The sequence below is a fragment of the Haliotis rubra genome, unplaced genomic scaffold, assembly GCF_003918875.1.
Source record: "Haliotis rubra isolate DU_JTF1 unplaced genomic scaffold, ASM391887v1 Scf540, whole genome shotgun sequence".
In the NCBI taxonomy this organism is placed as follows: domain Eukaryota; kingdom Metazoa; phylum Mollusca; class Gastropoda; order Lepetellida; family Haliotidae; genus Haliotis; species Haliotis rubra.
Window position 1 is genome coordinate 651,188 of NW_025767236.1, and position 15,156 is coordinate 666,343.

General features: G+C 42.4%; 1 protein-coding gene across 1 annotated transcript in view; it reads right to left on the reverse strand.

Annotated features, from left to right (window-relative positions):
* The window catches only part of LOC124253465 (cell division cycle protein 16 homolog), a 55,172-nt gene that overhangs the window by 5,470 nt on the left and 34,546 nt on the right, over positions 1 to 15,156 (reverse strand). Inside the window, exons 7-8 of the mRNA XM_046687246.1 lie at positions 1,047 to 1,141; positions 147 to 280 (exon numbers count right to left, since the gene is read on the reverse strand). Coding sequence (XP_046543202.1) covers positions 147 to 280; positions 1,047 to 1,141 — 229 coding nt within the window. The remainder of the gene's footprint in view (positions 1 to 146; positions 281 to 1,046; positions 1,142 to 15,156) is intronic.

Consider the following 15,156-nt stretch of genomic DNA (forward strand, 5'->3'; position numbering starts at 1 on the left):
AAATACCGCTTTTTGATCAGCGTATCGCAATATGTATCGTTTTCATGTCAGAACCAGTAAATACCGGTAAACCGGTTATATTGCACAGCCCTAATATTCATCATGGAAAAGTGGAGTTCAGTCAGAGTTTCATTGCTATTACTTACTCTGAAGTTATTGAGAAACATTCTCTGAAATCACAGTTGTAGTAGTGGCGTTCAGACAGGTTGACGACCATGTCAAGGTTGTCGTTGAGACATGCTAGAGAGGAAGGTAGGTTAATATCGCCCGGCTTGTTGTACTGAAACAAGACAGATCGTGGTGAGAGGCATCAAAGTCACAACATTTAGGACACAAGAACATGTCCTATCTCGCAGACAGCAATATTCCAGCTATTGTACCCATGTGAGGAATCTAACACGGGGCTTCAGCGTGACATGCGGACACTTTACCCATTAGGCTACCCCTAAATAAAGTCAGCCCCATAATAAATGTAGCTGTCAGTGTAATATTTTCTGTATACACTGAGGACTTAAGTAAGGGATTGCCCATGGCTCCCAAATATGGGAGTCATCTCGACTCCGTCTCTGTCTTCAAGGGAGTCACACACACACAACTGGGGGACATTTCTTAAATAAGAGTGAGTGAGTGAGTGAGTGAGTTTAGTTTTACACCGCACTCAGCAATATTCCAGCTATATGGTGGCGGTCTGTAAATAATCGAGCCTGGACCAGACAATCCAGTGATCATCATCATGAGCATCATTCTACGCAATTGGCCATGGGATACGATGACATGTGTCAGCCAAGTCAGGTGAACACTCAAACAGTTCTAGTATCGAGAACAGCCACCATACATGTGGATCGGGCTGGGTTCCACTACAGCTTAGAAGTGATGTTTTATTGTCCTCTGACAAACAGGATATGTGCTACAAAAGAGAAATTATAAAGTATTTTTTCATATGTTATAGTTAATCTGTCTAGGATGGTGGGTATTACAACACAGTCTGGCTTCCCGAACACAGTGACTTCCCCTTGCACACAGAAACTAGGCAGCCATATCCTCACCTTCTTCAGCTTGTTCTCATACAGGAACTTCACCAGATCCACCTCTTCCTCTGGACACTGGGACTGGAAGGGGAGACAATCCAGTAGGCTTCGCTCTGGAAACACACACAAAAAATTCAGTTGTTCATAGTAGAATAGTAGTCCAGACAAGTGACACAGCTGACAGTTACTGCTAAAGAGTCCCAGGCACAGTAACAACAAGTACCATATTCTAACGTCGTTTGGTACGATGTGGGTGGGGGTTCAACCACCATCCTCCCTAGGTCATTGCTGAGACTAGACCAAAAATGTTGGTCCAGAGAGAATCTAGGATTCCTGATGTGTGGATCCTTGCAACACTAAGATATGCAAAACTGAGTGTACATGACATTAACAGCGCTATTCTGTTGAAAAAGACTGACTGACTGACTGAGTTTGGTTTTACGCCGCTTTTAGCAATATTCCAGCAACATCACGGCGGGGGACACCAGAAATGGGCTTCACACAATGTACCCATGTGGGGATTCAAACCTGGGTCTTCGGCGTGACGAGCCAACGCTTTAACCCTTAGGCTACCCCACCGCCCCTGTTGAAAAAGAAACCTAGTTACACATCCCAATGAGTGGAAACTTAAATGTTGCTGATGGTAACGAATTAAAACAGTTTTCTAGAATGGCTGTCTGAAGTGAATACATCGATTCTGACACAAATCGCTGTAAACTGCCATTGCTTAATGTTTCAAAATATTCCATTTCTAAGCCATAGAAGTTGCTATATGCCTGAAATAAAGCTGATGCAACATAAAATCTTAACTCTCTAAGCTGCACAATAACCATAAGATATATCACATGAAGAGCCTCCACAAACTTGAAAAAAACATTTTGAATATGGAAAAGTTACCTTCCACAAGACATGAGGACCTTTGCAGTTGCCATATTTACCATAGTTATTGTTATACACAATCAAGCAGGCTTTAGGTTTTGTTTTTAACAAAATTCAGGAATCTTTACATATCATGGCTCATCTGACAACAATGATATTGTTATTGCATTAACTAAACTGCCGTCAAATATGTACTGCGACAATTACTGCCTCCATCATCGTCATGATCATGACTGGAAGATATTATATATCAATTATAAATATATATGTAAATTATTACAAATATGATAAATATCCTCAACAAGCATAGTTTACAGGATTGGAGATCACAAATAGCGCGTTAACAATTCAATGTTAAAGGTTCAAAAAGATTCCCAGGAAGGCACTCTTAGACTTTCTATTTCAACAAACAAACCTTGAGGAAATGTTTATAATGTAAAAAACACAAACACACATGACAAACACTTTGAAAATGATTAACATGTGAAAATTGATACACAATTATAAATTTAGGTATAATCTCGATGAATTCCTTGAGATTAATGGCAAGTTTTACTTATTCTATCGCTTTATTACCAAAGAGCACACCTAAACATTTCTATGAATGCCCTGTGACATGCTTGAAAACCCTCCGCAGTTCCACATTTGTTATAAACCATTGTATTGTTTTACTGTGAAAGATCATATGTTGATCAACTCCTTAAAACACAGATATAACATCACATCTGCAGATATAAATGAAATCATACACCAGGCATTAATTCTGAGCACATGTTTTACAAATGTATTGGCTACCATGATCAACACAACATGCATGTTCAGTAGGAATGTAACGGGTTCAAAGGCTGCAGACAGTGAAGCTCGGACACAGTTATGTCGTGTACTCCACCAAATTTCTGAAACTATCTTTCATTTTAACTTTCAGGTTGTCTTACAAATCTGATTATGAAGTAATCCCTTACATTGATGCTGTATTTTGATGTACATCAACTGTAGGAAATGTCACCTGGATGTGACGATACAGTAAGTGATCAAACGCTGATCAAAGTTGATCCTAATCTGCAGCTTGAACATCCCAATTATCCGGGACGGTGGGGTAGCCTAGTGGTATGCAAGCAATGTTGATAATCCATCCATAATAAGCCCAAGTAGAGAGGTCAGACAGTGCAGATTAGCAGTGCTTATATCTGATAGCTATTACACATCAAGCATGAGAATATCTGGATATCTTGGAATCATTTAGCGGTTTCTTAACACTAATGTCTTGAGCTCCCTCTAATAACATTCTCGCCTGATGGGAACTGTGAGACCATGATTCTCTCACCTGATTCGAGCTGTGAGACCATGATTCTCTCACCTGATGGGAACTGTGAGACCATGATTCTCTCACCTGATTCGAGCTGTGAGACCATGATTCTCTCACCTGATGGGAGCTGTGAGACCATCATTCTCTCACCTGATGGGAGCTGTGAGACCATGATTCTCTCACCTGATGGGAACTGTGAGACTATGATTCTCTCACCTGATTCGAGCTGTGAGACCATGATTCTCTCACCTGATGGGAGCTGTGAGACCATCATTCTCTCACCTGATGGGAGCTGTGAGACCATGATTCTCTCACCTGATGGGAGCTGTGAGACCATCATTCTCTCACCTGATGGGAGCTGTGAGACCATGATTCTCTCACCTGATGGGAGCTGTGAGACCATGATTCTCTCACCTGATGGGAACTGTGAGACCATGATTCTCTCACCTGATTCGAGCTGTGAGACCATGATTCTCTCACCTGATGGGAGCTGTGAGACCATCATTCTCTCACCTGATGGGAGCTGTGAGACCATGATTCTCTCACCTGATGGGAACTGTGAGACCATCATTCTCTCACCTGATGGGAGCTGTGAGACCATGATTCTCTCACCTGATGGGAACTGTGAGACCATCATTCTCTCACCTGATGGGAACTGTGAGACCATGATTCTCTCACCTGATGGGAGCTGTGAGACCATGATTCTCTCACCTGATGGGAACTGTGAGACCATCATTCTCTTACCTGATGGGAGCTGTGAGACCATGATTCTCTCACCTGAGGGAAACTGTGAGAGCATGATTCTCTCACCTGATGGGAGCTGTGAGACCATCATTCTCTCACCTGATGGGAGCTGTGAGACCATGATTCTCTCACCTGATGGGAATTCTGACACCATGATTCTCTCACCTGATGGGAACTGTGAGACCATGATTCTCTCACTGATGGGAGCTGTGAGACCATGGTTATCTCACCTGATGGGAACTGTGAGACCATGATTCTCTCACCTGATGGGAGCTGTGAGACCATGGTTATCTCACCTGATGGGAGCTGTGAGACCATGATTCTCTCACTGATGGGAACTGTGAGACCATCATTCTCTCACCTGATGGGAACTGTGAGACCATCATTCTCTCACCTGATTGGAACTATGAGACCATGATTCTCTCACCTGATGGGAGCTGTGAGACCATGGTTCTCTCACCTGATGGGAGCTGTGAGACCATGGTTATCTCACCTGATGGGAGCTGTGAGACCATGATTCTCTCACCTGATGGGAGCTGTGAGACCATGGTTATCTCACCTGATGGGAGCTGTGAGACCATGATTCTCTCACTGATGGGAACTCTGAGACCATGATTCTCTCACCTCATGGGAACTGTGAGACCATCATTCTCTCACCTGATGGGAACTGTGAGACCATCATTCTCTTACCTGATGGGAACTGTGAGACCATCATTCTCTCACCACATGGAAGCTGTGAGACCATCATTCTCTCACCTGCATGTCCAGGTTTCCCTACACTGTTCTGTTAAAGTCATTTCATAAAAACTGGTAGTTTGGTCACTGACGGTCCTCAATAACCCATGGTAGCTTGTCAAAACACAAGTCAGACATTTATGAGAGACCTACTGAACTCCATTGGAACACAAGTCAAACATTTATGTGAGACCTTCTGAACTCCATGGGAACACAAGTCAAACATTTATGTGAGACCAACTGAACTCCATTGGAACACAAGTCAAACATTAATGTGGGACCTACTGAACTCAATTGGAACACAAGTCAAACATTTATGAAGGACCTACACAAACCCACTGGACAAGTGTATCAAACCTGAATTTAACATAAACATCAGGTTAAAATGAGGGTCCTTTAGACAACTATTATGGCAAATTTCAAAGTTTATTATATATATCTTTTCTTTAATACCCCAAAATATGAAAACAAATCACCAAAATAACTGTAACATATTCTTAATCAGTCTATACAGGAATATATGTCATCAAATGAGACTTGGCAGGCAGCCCCAGGTTGCCCAAACAACAAATATACCGTTCAAAAACATTCTGACAGCTGACCTAAGTGTTATTTACATTAGGAAGTATTCCATATCTCATGTCCGAAACATGTTTCAAAAGTATAACCTCCCATAAATCTGATTTATTCAACACAATCTTGTAACATGCAGTTTGATGAATTATAAAGCTCTGGTTTGTTCTGACGGACTGCAATGAAGGAAGGAATCAGATAAGACTGCTTGGGGAAGTGCCATTCTACCAGAAAATGTCGACAGCTGACCTTGTTTGTGAACAAATCATCAAGCTGTTTCTGACAAGGATACTGGCTTCTTGTTGGGAAACAAGGCTGAGTAGAGTCTTAAAACAAGTGCAGGGTATATATGCAGTGATGTAGACTTGATTATTAATACCACCTACAGCAGCTAAAACAAGCACCTTGTAGATGGTCGGACACAGTTCTAATACTCTTTCTACATCAAAGGGCAAGGAAATGTTCATGTGTGGGTGGATGTGAATGAGCTGAGCTGAGCTGAGTTGAGCTGAGTGAGTGAGTTGTTAGTGAGTGAGTGACTGAGTGAGTGAGTGAGTGAGTGAGCAGGGTGGAGTGGAGCGGGGTGAGTGAGCTGAGCTCAGCTGAGCTGAGCTGAGTGAGTGAGTTGTTAGTGAGTGAGTGAGTGAGTGAATGGGTGGCTAAGTGGAGTGGAATGGAGTTGCTGAGTTTGGTTTTACGCCGCTTTTAGCAATATTCCAGTAACATCACGGTGGGGAACACCAGAAATGGGCTTCACACATTGTACCCATGTAGGGATTCGAACCCGGGTCTTCGGCGTGACGAGCCAACACTTTAACCACTAGGCTACCCCACCACCACTGGAGATAAGTGGAGTGGAACAAGTGTGTGAGTGTATGATAGTGAATAAGTGAGTGAGTGAGTATGGTTTTACGCTGCTTTTAGCAATATTCCAGCAATATCACATGGGAGACACCAGTAATGGGTTTCACACATATACCCATGTGGGGAAACGAATCTGGGTCTTCAGCGTGATGAGTCGATGCTTTAACCACTAGGCTTCCCCACCGTCCCCCAGTGAGTGATACTGTATGACAATGAGTGAGTGAAAATGTGGGTGGGCGAGTGAGTGAGTGAGTGAGTGAGTGAGTGACACTAATTTGCCCTAGCAGCCATATGACTTGGCCTATATTTTATATATTGGGGGCATATGCACCCACTTCAGCTTCCTATTGATGCAATAAAAGACTTATTGTCCCTTACGACTTGCCTGAAATGGATAATTGAAACTTCGAGGCAAAGAGCTTCCAACCAGATAACACCTTCCATACATGGAAAGTAAACGATTGCTCTGTACATCGAAAACTGTCGCATGCGGTGTTGTCGGTGTTTGCTGAACTGGCCTCAATTACATGTTTCAACCTTTCGAACATCGCTAAAGACCCACCTTTTCCAAAAAGCCTTTTCGTCCTGACATCAACGCTTTGAGCATGCATTGAGCATGGAAATATGCGCTTTATAAATGAACTATTATTATTATTATTATGTTGCGTTATAGGATATTCGTAAAGAGCGCTCCAAGGGACATAACTCTATGGGGATCGCTTGAAGTAATGTTCGTCTGGTAGATGGCGCAAGAGTCGATTTAATGCAACTTTGCATTAATTCATTCAAACTTTATAAATTTAATATTGTAATCTAAATACGTAATTATTTTTGGAATAAACTATAAGTTAGCTTCCCTAATGGCTGATAGTTAGTATTATTGAGAAAATGCATTATGTATTTTTAGAGAAGTGTGGTGTGACATTGTGCCTTTAGGCTGAAGTACCATATATATACCAGCTATAACTGGGTCAGTATAATAATGAAATAACATGGCCTCTTGTACAGAGCACTAACCTTCACACCTAAATATACTCAGAGCTTACCAAAGTCAGTACACATAAACATTTTATATTTCAACTATACTGGTCTTTAATTAATTATGATGAGATACACAGAGAAGAAAAGCAAATACGTTCAACGGAAATTAGTTCAGAACTGGAGAAAGGCAGCATTTGTGTTTAGTTTCAAAATGTGTTCTATACTCACAGCATTTCAGGGAAAACGTTTTCAGCCAGGCTACAGATCAAACAATCACCCACAAATCAAACTATGGAAAAATACTTGCTAGTTTCATCGTCGTTCTTTAAATAAGCTTTCCATGAAAGTGCTTAATGCCAGTTGTCAAACTGCCCCCATTCCCACTGTGAGGATTTATTACATATACTATTGGAGTGGCATATCTTGAAACTACCTATAACAAATTAAGAATTGATGTAGCAAGACTAATTTCCTAACAACAAGTTGGGAAAAATCCACCTGCGGCTGATGGCAACAAGCTGAGTGATGCTCCACAGGCAGCAGGCTGCTTCTGAATCTCAATGAGAATAAGTCCTCCTGACGCTAGTATCAGCCAGAATGTACTGGCTGGCATACAACTAGTTTCCACCTGACCATACGGCAGGTAATGAAAGGATATTACCAAGCAGGAACGAGACATGTTTTGCATTCCATCTGTCTACCTGTGTTCTAGCTGCTTGGTGAAATATCTAATTCATTCACCATATGTCCAATCAAAACTTCCTACATAACTACAGGGGATATAGAGAGTGTACATGATTCAACATTAAGATACTATCACCTTCTCAGAATGTATCAAGATGTGCCAATGACATTATTACTGTGTCATATATGTAATATCCTCTTCTGTTTGAAACAGTGGAGCTATGAACTGTTCATAATGTCTTTCAGAAACCATTACATTCAAGAACACGGCCTACATAGTACTTGGGATATGTTGTAGGAATATAGAAGGAATGTGCACATTAAAATGTATTTTGGGTTCTCTTGAACAACTTGTCAAATGTCTTTGGAATATATTATATGATAATTATATAGCGCACATTTCCGCGTAACTAGTACATGCTCAAGGCGCTGGTATTTCCCTCGATCACTGGATGCCAATCTCAACGGCACATCGTATTATCAATCTCAACTCCCCAGCGAGTATACAACTCTTGCAGCCACTAGACGCGCACCGAGTTTTACGGCTTTCTCATCCTAACGAGGTTCCCATTCACAGCTGGGTGGACTGGGACACATGGTCACAGTACTTTGTCCAAGTCTACTGCATGTTGTTGTACCCATTTATTGGGAATACAGTCAACAGAAAACACACCAAAATATTCTGATTGACAACTCTGTACATGTGCCGAACTCACATGATTGACATATTAGTGTAAAATACTGAAGGTGTAATTTTAGCTGTACCCAGTGTACAAATATGGAAGAAAATATTAAAAAACTACATAATATAACAACATCGCCTTGCTAACCATCGACCACAGTGTGGCAGTTCCATCTTGTCTGCTTCTTATAACACCTGTATTTTCTGACTGAATTATGGCATCCGTTACATCACAACTCAGCTGCAGTGTCTGATGTGCAGAAGTGTGACTATTGATTATCTTGCGGATCACATTAAATATCACTGTTGTGAGCAGATACACAGTTTAGTGAGTGAGTGAGTGAGTTGTGTTTTACACCGCTTTTAGCAATAGTCCAGCAATATCACGGCAGGGGACACCAGAAATGGGCTTCACATAGTACCCGTGTGGGGAATTGAACCTGGGTCTTCAGCATGACGAGTCAACGCTTTAACCACAAGGCTACTTCACTGCCCCAGATACACAGTTTAAGATTCACCTGCAACAGCACTAAATAGCGATTTATTGGGTTAAAGAGACCCTACACACTAGACCCCGGAGGTAAAATAGATATTCAATACTAAAAGTTAAATACTCAGTGAGAACAATTCCTGTGGGTGAAAACTCAAAACTATCTGTAGCAGTCTGTGTGTATTACTTACCACTGAAAATAACCCCTGTAATGAGAGATTTATATTGTCCTCTGAAGACATCCAACATATTTTACATATTTTGCAAGTCGATTTCAAAGAGCTTGCACATAGCTGTAGATAAAGCAGGTTTGTGTTCACATCAACACTATGAAGTTATACAATATCCTGGGGCCTATATAACACAAAGCACAACGATCATAAAAGGTTTCAGAGAATTTGAATAATGACATAAATGTGTGTAAGTAGACTGTTTGGTTAACTCCCCCTGTGTAGGTCTTTTAATGATGTTGTCTTAAACAAGTATTTAGTGTTGCTGGAACAAAGGACTCAGTGTGTTGCCTTCCCATAGCGAGTAGGTAACATACCGCCACAAGAAGCTTGTTGTCACAGAAAACACTGACCTTTCTCTCACCCTCCACTCAGCCTTTAACATTCAGTACTTGCTGGGTAGCATCTCTATACAGTATTCGGGTTGGAGAAGTCAGACAGGAAATATTGTTGTCAAGTATTCTGTATTTCTTGGTAATATTCGCGACTTGAAATAGTTGAACAGTATACACTGTAGAGAACTATTGTAGTCTTACCTTTCATTGCAGTCGAACCTGATTAATCTGGGCAGTAGTGAAACCAGACAGTACTGATCACACTGAACCAGCCAGAACCAACCACACTGAACCAACCAGTACTGACTACACTGAACTGGCCAGTAACGACCATATTGAACCGGCCAGTACCGACCACACTGAACTGGACAGTACTGACCACACTGAACCAGCCAGTATCGACCACACTGAACTGGCCAGTACCGACCGCACTGAACAAACCAGTACTGACTACACTGAACTGGCCAGTACCGACCATATTGAACAGGCCAGTACCGACCACACTGAACCGGACAGTACTGACCACACTGAACCGGACAGTATTGACCACACTGAACCAGCCAGTATCAACCACACTGAACCGGACAGTACTGACCACACTGAACCAGACAGTACCGACTTGACTGAATTTGCCAGTATCAACCGCACTGAAAAGGACAGTACCGACTACAGTGAACTGGTCAGTACCGACCACACTGAACCAGCCAGTATCAACCACACTGAACCGGACAGTACTGACTACACTGAACTGGCCAGTACCGACCACACTGAACCAGCCAGTTCCCACCAAACTGATCCACAGGGCAGTACCGACCAGACTGGACTGGACATTACTGACTACTCAGATCAGGGTTAGAATTACTAGATTTTTATTAGACTATACATAGATAGATTAGTCCAGCTAAAGCAAAACCAACCATATTGACCATATTGAACCAGCCAGTACCGACCACACTGAACCGGACAGTACTCACAGACCACACTGAACCGGCCAGTATCAACCATATTGAACCGTCCAGCAGCGACCACACTGAACCGGCCAGTACTGACCACACTGAACCAGACAGTACCGACTTGACTAAATTGGCCAGTATCAACCGCACTGAAAAGGACAGTACCGATTACAGTGAACTGGTCAGTACCGACCATACTGAACCAGCCAGTATCAACCACACTGAACCGGACAGTACTGACTACACTGAACCGGCCCGTCCAGTACCGACCACACTGAACCAGCCAGTATCAACCACACTGAACCGGACAGTACTGACCACACTGAACTGGCCAGTACTGACCACACTGAACTGGCCAGTACCGACCATATTGAACCGGTCAGTAGCGATCACACTGAACCGGACAGTACTGACCACACTGAACTGGCCAGTACTGACCACACTGAACCTGACAGTACTGACCACACTGAACCGGACAGTACTGACCACACTGATCCGGACAATACTGACCACATTAAACCGGACAGTACTGACCACACTTAACCTGACAGTACTGACCACACTGAACCGGCCAGTACTGACCACACTGAACTGGACAGTACAGACCACACTGAACCGGACAGTACAGACCACACTTAACCTGACAGTACTGACCACACTGAACCGGACAGTACTGACCCCACTGAACCACCCAGTACTGACCACACTGAACCAGACAGTACTGACCACACTGAACCGGACAGTACTGACCACACTGAACCGGACAGTACTGACCACACTGAACCAGCCAGTACTGACCACACTGAACCGGACAGTACTGACCACACTGAACCTGACAGTACTGACCACACTGAACCTGACAGTACTGACGACACTAGAACCTGACAGTACCGACCACACTGAACCCTGACAGTACTGACCATATTGAACCGGCCAGTTCCGACCACACTGAACCGGACAGTACTGACCACACTGAACAGGAGAGTACTGACTACACTGAACTGGCCAGTACCGACCACTCTGAACCAGACAGTACCGACTTGACTGAATTGGTCAGTATAAACCACACTGAACTGGCCAGTACCGACCACACTGAACCAGACAGTACCGACTTGACTGAATTGGCCAGTATCAACCACACTGAACCAGACAGTACTGACCACACTGAACCGGACAGTACCGACCACACTGAACCAGCCAGTTCCCACCAAACTGATCCACAGGGCAGTACCGACAAGACTGGACTGGACATTACTGACTACTCAGATAGATCAGGGTTAGAATTACTAGATTTTGATTAGACTATACTTAGATAGATTAGTCCAGCTAAAGCAAAACCAACCATATTGACCATATTGAACCTGACAGTACCGACCACACTGAACCTGACAGTACTCACAGACCACACTGAACCGGACAGTACTGACCACACTGAACCGGACCGTACTGACCACACTGAACCCGACAGTACTGACCACACTGAACCGGACAGTACTGACCACACTGAACCTGACAGTATCAACCACACTGAACCGGACAGTACTGACCACACTGAACCGGACTGTACTGACTACACTGAACCTGACAGTACTGACCACACTGAACCGGACAGTATTGACCATATTGAACCGGCCAGTTCCGACCACACTGAACCGGACAGTACTGACCACACTGAACCGGAGAGTACTGACCACACTGAACTGGCCAGTACCGACCACTCTGAACCAAACAGTACCGACTTGACTGAATTGGCCAGTATAAACCACACTGAACCAGACAGTACCGACCACACTGAACCAGACAGTACCGACTTGACTGAATTGGCTAGTATCAACCACACTGAACCAGACAGTACTGACCACACTGAACCGGACAGTACCGACCACACTGAACCAGCCAGTTCCCACCAAACTGATCCACAGGGCAGTACCGACCAGACTGGACTGGACATTACTGACTACTCAGATCAGGGTTAGAATTACTAGATTTTGATTAGACTATACATAGATAGATTAGTCCAGCTAAAGCAAAACCAACCATATTGACCATATTGAACCGGACAGTACCAACCACACTAAACCGGACAGTACTCACAGACCACACTGAACCAGCCAGTATCAACCATATTGAACCGGCCAGTACTGACCACACTGAACCAGCCAGTATCAACCACACTAAACCGGACAGTACTGACCCCACTGAACCAGACAGTACCGACTTGACTGAATTGGCCAGTATCAACTACACTAAACCGGACAGTACTGACCACACTGAACCGGACAGTACTGACCACACTGAACCGGACAGTACTGACCACACTGAACCGGACAGTATCAACCACACTGAACCAGACTGTACTGACCACACTGAACCAGCAAGTTCCGACCACACTGAACCGGACAGTACTGACCACACTGAACTGGCCAGTACCGACCACTCTGAACCAGACAGTACCGACTTGACTGAATTGGCCAGTATAAACCACACTGAACTGGCCAGTACCGACCACACTGAACCAGACAGTACCGACTTGACTGAATTGGCCAGTATCAACCACACTGAACCAGACAGTACTGACCACACTGAACCGGACAGTACCGACCACACTGAACCAGCCAGTTCCCACCAAACTGATCCACAGGGCAGTACCGACCAGACTGGACTGGACATTACTGACTACTCAGATCAGGGTTAGAATTACTAGATTTTGATTAGACTATACATAGATAGATTAGTCCAGCTAAAGCAAAACTCAGAACAACAGAACAGTTCAATACAGGTGGAAACTTTACGTATATAGTCCGTAACGCCCTTCCTTGGGAAGATGAACTGGAGGAAATAAAAACAGTCTATCAGTACATGCAGTACATTAAACAGCCAGAGAGAGAGAGAGAAGCTTCTGATGACCACAGACAAATTTATCATGACTGAATGTTTTCAGCTTGTCCATAAACCAAGAAGCTGGAAACACAATGCCAACCACAAACGAAACTAGTCAGGATCTGATGTCTGACGCTGGACACATTTAATCCCTTGTACTGTAACTTGTGGAGGATATTATGCTCTAAACACTGGTGTTAACATTAGATCAAAGGGATGAAGCTGAGGTACAAGCTTCACAAAACACATAAAACTGACCATAAAATGCATCTTACATTTCAATCTCAAACTATAGCTGGCTAAACACAGGGACTCCCTCAGCATTGGATGTTTACAGATTATTTATTTTTAAAGGAAAAAGAAAAACAAGGTGGAATTTTTTCAAATGTGTGATTGCAGGAAGCAGAATCGAGGTATTGTAAATCAGGTGACCAGATTTTTTATTACTATCATTTTCAATTTGTTTGAAAATTAGGGATACTTGTTATTTGCATGTGTGTATTTTTCATAATAAATGACATACATAATACCAATATTGTAAAAATGCCCCTAATATAATCTCAGCTATCATGGGTATAACAATAGAACACTGGAAACATATTGAAGTTTTAATAACTGTTTTGTAATGTTTCATATCCTGTACTTAACATGGCGTGATTTGTAATAAATTGCTCTACAACTTCACAGTAAAGTTGCCGTGCTGTGACCTCCGTTATATTTTTTGTGATAACCCTGTGAAAAGGAGAATTAACATCGGTGCCATTTACAAACTCATGAATGAGACTGAACCAAATTAATTAAATATGATTATTTAATATTAATATATTCTTCATCACCATCCCTCTAACCTGATATTTTCACAATTGTTCAAAAACACATGGTTGAATTAATCAATTGTGTCTTTCAAGTTATCAGAGTTATTTATGATTTATTTCATAATTAAATAAGAAAAGAAAATTGCTTTTTGTATGAATATAACACAATAGAGAGATTTTCACCTTTGGACATCATTATTGGGGAACAGAAATGATAATTTCTGTATATTATACCAGGTGTTCCAGATATTTCCAGCAAATAACAGTAGGAGAAAATGGAACCTAATCTTCAAAATTGCAATTTTTACAAAATAAAGATCAGGATGATATTTTTTGTTGTGGTCATTCAGTTTCATGTATTATGTATACATTTTCCTGACAATAGCAAGCTGAAACAAAATATTAAGGCACACATCACTGCTCATAATCGTTGTTACACTTTGCCAATGACAACTTTCTGTCTCCAAACAGTTTAAAGGCTCTCCTTCACTTAAAGTAACAATGGCTTTCATTCTTGTTATTGTAAATTGCTATAGTATTGCAGAAAATGCTAAGAAAAGATTTAACCACCTGTTTTTGGAGTGTTCTTCAGTATAATACATGCTAAATCTGCCATGTTTGTTTGACAGTGGAGACCGCCATTGTGCAATCATTGCCTGGCTAAGTGTAACACTTGCGCAACATACACAGGGACCTAACCTCCAAGCAATCTTACATGTCCTTTAAAACAGTTTTGATGTGAACCCCCCCCCCCAATGATTTACCTCTTCTTGACCAATCATAACTATGCATTCTTCAGTGTCATGGTAGAACAGTTTTTAGTGAAAAGGTTTAAGTAAAATGTGGTGTCTGTGTGATAAAAAGCAATCATCTTCTTGACCATGTAACATATGTATATTTGGGATAACACTTTCCGTGCCTACTGTGTATTCATCTTCTTGACCAGTCAGAATCTGGCATTCTTAGATATCATTGAA